Source organism: Miscanthus floridulus, chromosome 6 (assembly GCF_019320115.1).
Source record: "Miscanthus floridulus cultivar M001 chromosome 6, ASM1932011v1, whole genome shotgun sequence".
Classification (NCBI taxonomy): Eukaryota; Viridiplantae; Streptophyta; class Magnoliopsida; order Poales; family Poaceae; genus Miscanthus; species Miscanthus floridulus.
The window spans coordinates 7,686,157-7,695,922 of record NC_089585.1 but is presented as its reverse complement, the minus strand read 5'-3'; the positions used below and the strand labels follow the sequence as shown (position 1 = coordinate 7,695,922).

At 44.9% G+C, this 9,766-nt stretch overlaps 1 protein-coding gene across 1 annotated transcript; it reads left to right on the top strand.

The window, feature by feature from the left end:
* Positions 1–2,193: 2,193 nt before the first annotated feature.
* Positions 2,194–8,898, top strand: LOC136457542 (probable WRKY transcription factor 12). The gene is made up of 3 exons (XM_066457571.1): positions 2,194–2,608; positions 2,694–2,990; positions 8,082–8,898. Exons 1-3 carry the CDS (start codon positions 2,226–2,228, stop codon positions 8,254–8,256), a joined length of 855 nt encoding a protein of 284 aa, XP_066313668.1. The 5' UTR covers positions 2,194–2,225; the 3' UTR covers positions 8,257–8,898.
* The last annotated feature ends 868 nt before the right edge of the window (positions 8,899–9,766 follow it).

Genomic DNA, 9,766 nt, shown 5'->3' with positions numbered 1-9,766 from the left:
AGAACGTTGAGTCACTGACAACCCGACCCCACCTGTCATCCCTAACCTCGCGCGCTGACCACGGCAACGACGGCGCTGACCGGCGATATCTCGACGACGGCGAGACCAACGGCGACGGCCAAATCACCAAAACACTCCCCTCGACTAGGCGCATCGATCTAGGGCACAAGCGGGACTAGTTATGGACTGGACCGAGCACTACGCCGGCCATGGCGGGCACAACGGCACGGCAGCGCTACGCCGGCGACGCAAGCACGGTAGAGGTTAAACGCTTAGCACAGAAGGGTTCAGCACCTCACCCCGAACATGACTGAGCAACGAGCAGGGTCGGAGGAGCAACGAAGAGGTTGGTCGACGTTCTGAGCAAGCACGTCAGAGCAGATCATCGTCGGTGGTGACGCTCCGGTGGCTGTGGTGGTCAAAATGAGAATTCAATGGGTCATGGAGTACCACAGCATCGCGGTGATGCTGAAGCAAGACTCAGCATGGGCAGAGGCATACCGTGGAGCTCTGGCCACGGCAAAGCGCTCGCGACGGGGACGCTGCCGGCCGCGAGGAAGAAGAGCGCGCACAGCAGTTTCCCGGCGAAATCAAACTAAATTGGTGGGTTGGCTGGGTGCGTAAGGATACGGCGGAGCTAGAACACGCTTTGCTGTGATGGCGCGGGCGCTGGTTCAACGGCAAAAGCTCAACGGAGCTATGGCAACGGCGGCGGTGGAAACAGAGGAAAGGAGTGGGGGCAAACGGCGACGGCTAGGGCTAAATAGAGCGGCTCAGAAGCACAAGGAAGCCACGCAGGAGACTTCTCCGCGCCAGCGCGAAGCCGAGGACGTCCACGCGCGCGACTGGAAGCGAGCCGAAGGATCACCGGCAATGTAGCTTCGGCGGTGAACACTGTTCATAGAAATTACAAAATTACCATTCGTCAAAATTCACAAATTACTCTCAAATTTTCATAACAACTAAAAAATCTCCAAAAACAAAAGTTGTTCAAAATCAAAAGTTCTACAACTTTGCTTTTATAACCACCCCCAAATTCGGTATAGATTTTGAAATGAACTTTTGAATTCGAATAGGGGAAATTTAACGAATTACGCCTTTTTGAATTACTCCAAATTTTTCTAAACAACTTGAAAAACTCCAATAATAAACTTTGTATAACTTATCAAGCTCCACACTTTTTCTTTTGGGCTCAACCCCAAAATATGCTTAGATTTTGAAATGAGTTTTCAGGGTAGGATTTAAATGCTGAAAATCAGGGTTTTTCATAAAAATTCAAAATCCAAACAAACTTTGAACTTGAGTCAAACAATACGATTCAACGCATACCACATAAATGTAACCTTGTTTTAGTGTATGCATATCAAAGTTTTCACCAAATGTCAAATGCTTTGCAATGCATATGATGACATGGCAGGTTTTAGTATTTAAACACCCGAGGTGTTACAACTAGGGGAGTACCTCACGGTGGCGGCGTGCGCTCGACCTCGCGGCGGCGGCGCGCTAGACCAGGCCGGGAGGCGTGGGCGCTGGCCTCGGCAGCGGCGGCGGGTGGACACGGGATAGATAGAGGGGCGTGCGGCAGTTGGGGGCGGTGTACAGTGCGGCAGTGATGGGCGCGGTGGGCGCGGTGGGCAGCCACCGTGTGTGGCCGGAGGGCGCGGCGGGCGGCTGGCTGGCATGGCGCGCCGGCGTGCATGGGCGGGGGGCGCAGCGGGCGAGCGACGTGGCGGGCGCGGCGGGCTTGGCGCGCCGGCGTGCGTGGCACGGCCGCATGCGGGCGGCCGCGGCGACCGCTACAGGCAGCAGGAGCGGGTGGGCGAGGCGGGCTTGGCGGTGGCGTGGCGCGGCGGGACTGGGCCGCGGGCCTATATAGGCTCTGTCGCGCCCTGAACGGTGGCGCGCCATGACGCGTGGCACGTCACCGCTGCGTCTTGATCGGTGGCGTGGCAGAGCCGGCCACGTCACCGGTCAGGGCCCTGGTCGCCGCCACGTGGGCAGGCTCGCCGCGCCCCATGCATGGCGTGGCAGCGTTAAATCGCCGTGCCATGCAAATAGACGCGGCCAAAAGTGTTATATTTGAAAAAAAAAATAAGCAGTGTTAGTTTTAAAATTAGTTTAAAAATGTGTTAAAAATAAAAAAAAATCGCTACTACTGGGGAAAGCAAAGCAAAGCAAAAGCCACAGAGACTGAGACAAAATAGAAAGAAGAGACAGAGAGGACCATGTTCCCGTCGCCAGGGAGGGCGGTGATGGCGCTGGGCCACGGTGGCCAGCATATGACCTCGTCGTCCACCACCGGCGGCGCCGGCATGGCGGCCTCCTCGTCCTCCACCCCCACCATAACCTTCGCGTTCCAACCGTCCCCTCCGCCGACAAGCGCCCTCGCCCTCGCCCTGGACCACCGTGGCGTGCTAGGTTACGGGACCTCCCTTCTCCTGGACCACCATCACCCAACCACCACCACCACCACCTCCTCGGCCTCTTCCTCGCACGCGGCTTCGTCCACCACCCTCCACCACCACCTCCATGGCCATGCAGCAGCGCCGCACGCTTCCCTTTCCCCTCCCACCACGAGGGCGTCGACTCCTCCTCCTCCTCACCCATGGTAAGCTCAGCTCGCTCCCATCAGATCTCTTCAATTCTCTCCCTCCGATCCCCGTGTGCGTGACCTTCCATGCCGATTCGAATAGGTCGACGACGACGGCCTGCGAAGAAGGGCCGGCGCCGCATGATCGCCAAGCAGGCCAAGGCGGCAGGCCGCCGAGGGGGAAGGGAGCTGCGGTGATCAGCGAGGGGTCGGCGGCGCTGGGGGTGGGCGCCGTGAGGATGAAGAAGGCGGGCGGCGGCGGCGGCGGAGGGAAGGCGAGGCGGAAGGTGCGCGAACCGCGGTTCTGCTTCAAGACGATGAGCGACGTCGACGTGCTCGACGACGGCTATAAGTGGCGCAAGTACGGCCAGAAGGTCGTCAAGAACACGCAGCACCCAAGGTATATACCTCCTCTCGCTCTCATCATCATCTCATACGCATGCATGTTGGGTTGTGCACGGACGTCGAGGACGCACTAGCTAGCTAGATGCATGGCGCAGTCTCTAGTACATTATTACACTTGCTCGCTCCCGATCATTCACGTCCGTTCCATGCATAATTGCACTGCTCTTTAGTTACAAATCTGTCAAGCACGTTGATTCCATGAGATCACCCTCTCTCCAATTCCTTTGCAACGTCGTCATCCATTTAAGATTTTTGGGGATGCTTTTGCATTTGTGAGTCGTGTGAGATCAGCTCAAACTTAAGCATTACATATGCCCGATCCTGTTCTAGATATACGTATATACTCCCTCCCCGTCCCACAGAGGAAGTCGTTATGAGATGCGTACAGGTCAAACTTTCTTAACTTTGACTAGAATTGTAGAAAATACGTGCAATATTTATATCTCCAAATAAGTTTACTATGAAAATATATTCAACGATTTATTTAATGATATTAATTATGTATTATAAATATTAATATTTTTCTACATCATTGGTTAAAGTTAAAAAAACTAACTTCTCGGGAAGCGAGAACGACTTCTATTTTGGGACAGAGGGGGTATAGTATGGATTTAGTTAGTTGATTAATTTTCTCCTTAGACTCCTAGGCAAGCTAATCATCCCCCCACCAATTCTTATAAAAGGTAATCTCCCTGAAGAATTGTTTTGTTAATTACACCAGCTATTAATTAAACTTCGCATATTCTTTGCCCAAAGACATATATAATAGTTTAAGATCAATACGGTTTTCTATAGAACTGAATCTTCATTCTAACTGAATCCAAATTAATGTAGGCAACAATTTTTTTTTGACGAATCTGGAGGGGCCAAGGCCCCTACAGTGATTTATTAAGGAGACAAAAAGTACAGATTATAGGAAACCCAAAAAAAAAACAAAGCACACAAGGTACCCAAGCAGACAGTCTAGGAAACAAAGAAAGAAACGAAGAAAATGGAGGCTAAAACGCTGATCATTCTAGGCTCTGAATCCATGAGAAAAACTGAATCTGTTGACTTACTCTTATCCTGTGCTTGAGAAGCTTTAGCTCGCTGAAAAGAGCTCTTCTACAATCAGCAAGGTTTAGTCTGTTTCCCCTGAAAATGAGTTCATTTCTTGCCGACCAAATGGTCCAACACGTTATGATGATAGCTTCCATAAAGAATTGGGTATTCAATTGTATCTTGATCTGGGAAGATAACTCAGGGAAGCTGCCAGACAGTGGAATATCCACATTTAAAATATCCCAACACATTCTCGCAAAGGAGCAATCAACAAAGAGATGGTGGACTGATTCCTCAATCACCTGATTGCCCAGAGCACAATTGTAGGAATCAAGATGCTTATTTCTTCTTCTTAAAAGGTTTCTAGTGCTCAGTCTATCTTTTATGAGGAGCCAAAAAATATTTTATGTTTAGGCTGGCATTGGCTTTTCCAGAGCCATTTATATGAGGAATGAACTTCTTCATGACCCACTTGGCATTTGCAGTAATTTTATTTGATCAATATATTTGGATATTATTGTTTCTTGGGAATTGGTGATGATAGTATCTAATTTTGTATACGATAGTAATTTAGCGCCGACCAATTATTTGTGCTCAGTGAGACCATTACATTAAAAAACCATTATCACTAGCTAGTTAATAGTAATAATCAATCATAACACATTTTTCTAGCTATTGCTCGAATCTATTTATGATATTTGCTATATATGCTTTGAACTATTCAGTGCAGTTTCTTAGCATGATGTCAGTCCAGGGTTGTACCGCCAAAAATGAGAAAGAAGAAACAAAATGTTAAAACCTGAATATCCACAAAAAGCTCATTTTGTAAATAGTCCAGTGCACTTCTGCAAGAAGCAAACGAGAGCATTTTCACAAGCCTTTCCACTCTCCCACAGTTGCTTTTTCCTAAAGTGCTAGTCATTGGATCTGAAGAGGAAAAAGTGCTTGCAAAGCTGGTCCTAAGATGACTTTTTGTTTGTGTGTCTGGTCCCCTTCCAGTCTAGCCTTTATCTAATCAACCAAATTCAATCCCCTAATATATACCATGTAGTTTCTCTCATTACAATAAGTTATCTGGCTATAGCTAGAATATCATTTAACTTTTAGGATAATTTTTTTCATTTAGTGACATAAATATGATATTTGTGTGTCTGTTATTTATTTATTTAATTTAAGGAAGGTATAACATATATCAGATGATATATATACTAATATAAGCTTAAGGATCAACCAGTACATTTCATGTGGGTCCTGTATATTGGCTCTTGTGCCCCCGTGCATTAGAGATAATGACGTGCATCCTAAGAGTAGGGCTAATAATACAGCGGGATGCTGCCTGTATGAATCTTTGCAGTTTACCTTTCAGTCCATCTATATAGTAGTTACGGTCTTCACTATTAATACATGATTCACTTGTATATCTCACAAAGTTTCTTAGTTCCTGTGTCAAGCCGGTTGTAAGCTTATAGCACGCTTCTTCTCTCTCCTTCCTTCTCTCCTCTCCATGAGTATTTTGCAACTCTTTATTATACCTGCTCTAACAAGTAGTAGTAGCAGTAGTAGGTTGAATACTCGTTGCACCATCTAACCCACTAACGTCCACTCGTCCATGCCTAGTACTGTAGCTAGGCAACAGCGACTGCAAGTATGGAAATTACATTTTGTTGAGAGTGCAAGTACATTTAAATAAAAAAAATATTTATTGCAGTTATTCTAAAAATAAATCACTTGTTGCTTAGGAGTAGACACGTAGTTATAGTCAGCCCGTGTTTAGTTCCAAAAATTTTTCTCAAAAAGTGCTACAGTACCCATCACATCGAATCTTATGATACGTGCATGGAGCATTAAATGTAGACGAAAAAAAAACTAATTGCACAGTTTGATTGAAAGTTACGAGACGAACGTTTTGAGCCTAATTAGTCCATGATTAAACACTAATTGTTAAATAAAAACGAAAGTGCTACAGTAGCCTAAATTCCAAAATTCAGCCAACTAAACACGCGCTCACAAGTAGTAGTTGGAAGTTAGTCACAAGAAGTAGAGATGACATGGCAATATATATGACATGATCTATCTCTTCTCCGTGACCAGAACGACCCAGCTGATCCAAATGATGAAACCACCACGTACACGTACCTAGAAGCGTGTGTCGTGTGTATGCGTGTGAATCCGATCGATCCCTGAATGGCTATCATGGCAGGCAACGCCAAGCATTGACCCACCCAGCACCCACACGCTGCAGCAGACATGAGCCCAGCATCCAGTCCAATCTGATTAGCCATCTGCAATGATATGCCACTAAGGCATGTTTAGTTTCCAAATTTTTTTGCGTAGTACCCGTTACATCGAATCTTGCGGCATATGCATAGAGTACTAAATGTAGACAAAAAAAAAACTAATTGCATAGTTGGGTGAGAAATCGCGAGACGAAACTTTCAAACCTAATTAGTCCATAATTAGACACTAATTACCAAATACAAACAAATGGGCTACAGTACCTAAAACCAAAAAATTTTGGCTTCTAAACGGGGCCTAAGAAATATAACCCTCCTCCCCTACCTCTGGTGTCTGAATCACACCATACCCATGCCCTTTTCTTCCAATCAGTTGGCTAATCTTGGCAATCATCCATCTTTTCCTCTTTTTATTATTGTTTTTTTTAAGAATACTTACCGAGAGCAAAGCAACTAATCAAAAAAGAGCATACATAAACATAAATAATGGATTACGACACACCGTAAAATTGTGAAATAATATATAACCTGTAGTTTTTTTTACAAAAAAGGAAAATGTTACCATCTATATTAATTAGGGTATGTTTGGAACGTAGGAATTACACAGAAATCAGTTCAATTTTACGGGAAAAATAGAGAAAAAATCCCGCATTCCAAAGAGACCCTTAATTAGTTTCTCCCATGTGGGATGGGATATGTATCTGCTTTGAAGTTTGAAGTGGCTGGCCGTTCTTGGTAGGAGAGAATCTTTACTGTTTGGTAAAGGGCAAGATGATGATGAAAAGGTGGGTTTGAGCTTTGCAAATTGGGCCCAAGTTTTTTTTTTGTTCTTGTAATTATTACCGCATCTTTATCAATCTACTACTATGGCCCTTAGGCTGAGTGAAATGATGCTACCTGGGTATGTAGCCCCAGAATATTATTATTACTCACTCAGTATCTCTACATTTTCCTTGTTGATGTGTCAGGCCATGATTGAGATTTCCAATCGGTGTACTTTTACCACCCACTAGTACTACATAGGAGTACCTCTGTATTATATTGCTAGTTATTACATAATGACAATTAGATAGATACTAGTAAAAGTGGTAAGTGCAAATTAAAATATAGAGCAGTACTAGCTAGTTGTAGAGTTGTGGTAGTGAACAAACTATTAACACGACTAGTCTACAGTCTACACTAGCCTGTCTACTGTCGTTGTGCCGTGTCCCATGTGTATAGCAAAGTTAACAGTGCTCAAAGCAAATATCCATGAGAGCTCCTTTTTCACTCTTTCAACCATGGTTAGGTTAGGTCAATTATACTATCTACTACGGTCCGGTTCGCTTGTCTTAAAAATGGCTTGTTCGGCTTCTTTTTTCAGTTAGAACAGTGTTTTTCTCTCACAACAATTCACAACAATTCAGCCGGAACAGTGTTTTTCAGTCAGTTTCAGCCAAGTTTCAGACCAGCGAACGGGGCCTACATGTCCAGAATTTTCCAATATCAAAAATCATGGTGATGATAAGAGATAAATTGGCCTAATAATAGAGCTACGCCTAGGCTGAGGCTCAAGTCTGCTTGGCAGGGAACCAAACAGCCCTCTCACGTCATTAGCAGCAAAATAAACGACTAATCAACCACCGTACCATCAGTTGATCTATCTATATAAATGTATAATTGATGCACCGTTCCATCAGTTGATCTATCTATATAAATGTATAATTGATTTGCATCTATTTTACTAAAGTGACTAGCTACTATACAAGAGAGATGTATAACCTGAATTAATTAGTGGCGATCGATATATATTTACGATGTGATGCATGCAGGAGCTACTACCGGTGCACGCAGGACAACTGCCGGGTGAAGAAGCGGGTGGAGCGGCTAGCTGAGGACCCCCGCATGGTCATCACCACATACGAGGGTCGCCACGTCCACTCCCCGTCCCGCGACGATGAAGACGACGCCGCGCGCGCCAACGCCGAGATGAACTTCATCTGGTAGCCCGCAGATCCGGCCGGCCATCTCAACGTCGTCGTCGTCGCCGTCGCCGTCGTCGGTCAAGTCATTTCGCCAGCCACTAGCAGACGCTGAATCCTGAATTATATTTATCATGCACTACCCTAGATCTGGACATAACTGCCGGCTCAAAAACCCACTTCACTGTCGGATTTTGAACCGACAGTGGCATACCGACAGTAATGGAGGTTGACATCACTGCCGGTCCTTAAAAACCGACACTGATCTATAGGAAACAGTGTCGGTTCCTGGCTCCGCCCGACAGTGTCCAGTTGAAAAACACTGCCGGTTTGTAGTGTCAACTGACAGTGGCGGTTGCTTTAAGAGTGTCGGTTCTTGGCTCAAGTCAGCAGTGTTGAGCAAGCCTGCACTGTCGGTTCATGGATCAAACCGGCAGTGTTGTAGTAAATATCAGTGTCGGTTCATGGATCAAACCGACAATGTTCTTGTAACTATCAGTGTCGGTTCATGGTTCAAGCCGGTAGTGTTGAGCAAGACAATACTGTCGGTTTGTTTCTAACCGGCAGTGATGGTTACGACAACACTGCCGATTTATTACTAACCGACGGTGATGGCCCGTTCGTATTTTATTATTTTATAATTTATTTTAATTTATATACATTACAAATGTTACGATTATAATTCAAATGTTCTTATCCACATCTCGATCCTTCAAAATAAAAAAAAATATTCTTGGACTTCACACATGCTTCTCGGACTTCTTACAATAATCTGACGAGCCGCTCTGGGCCATACTGGTCCTTGTACTTCACGAATTATGCAATGGAAAATACTTCATATTTTTCCAATACCTCGGCTAAGATGAATTTTGCCAGCCCCGATCGTAGCGCGACGATCTCCATGTCTAGCAGCCTTTTGTGCTTATATTTCTTGCACTATCGTTCAAAAAAGATGATATCTAAAGAGGAACAGTAAATCATTTTGTTGAATTATTAACATACATAAATAAAATGGGGATTATACACACCAATTTATCGGCTTCTTCCGATTTCCCGCCGATGTAGCGAAGCATTATCCGCATTACATAAAACCCGCATTCATTGTTTCCCGCCGACTGTGATAGGTACTTCCCCTCCATTTCGATAACCTTGAATGGGACCGACGTCCCACCGATATGTCTTCTTCGGACACTGAGCAACATTAAAAAAGAGAAATATTAGAAAGCGGTATGTATGATTAGAAAATAATAGTTATTAGGATCGTTTACTAATTCAGCACTGCCACCAATGCATCGAGATGATGAAATGGTTTTTTCTTCGAGTCCCACACCTCGAGCAGATTTTTAGTAAGATTAACACAAATAAAGACGAAATGGTTGCTGCAATCATAGAATCCTAATTATCGAATAATCTTAACAAAAAAAGAAGCATAAAATTAAAAGCCGAGAACACATACTCGCAGTTGTAGGCTAGAAGTATGTGGGTTTTCTTTTTTATCGTGAATTCGTCGAAAACAATAATCAATCTCTGTTTCA

What these genes read in the sequence shown, in the direction of transcription:
- LOC136457542 (XM_066457571.1), top strand. Translation starts at nt 2,226, where the DNA reads ATGTTCCCGTCGCCAGGGAGGGCGGTGATGGCGCTGGGCCACGGTGGC. An exon ending in CCTCCTCCTCCTCACCCATG is followed by an intron (nt 2,609 to 2,693) that starts GTAAGCTCAGCT and finishes CGATTCGAATAG; the next exon opens with GTCGACGACGACGGCCTGCG. An exon ending in AAGAACACGCAGCACCCAAG is followed by an intron (nt 2,991 to 8,081) that starts GTATATACCTCC and finishes TGATGCATGCAG; the next exon opens with GAGCTACTACCGGTGCACGC.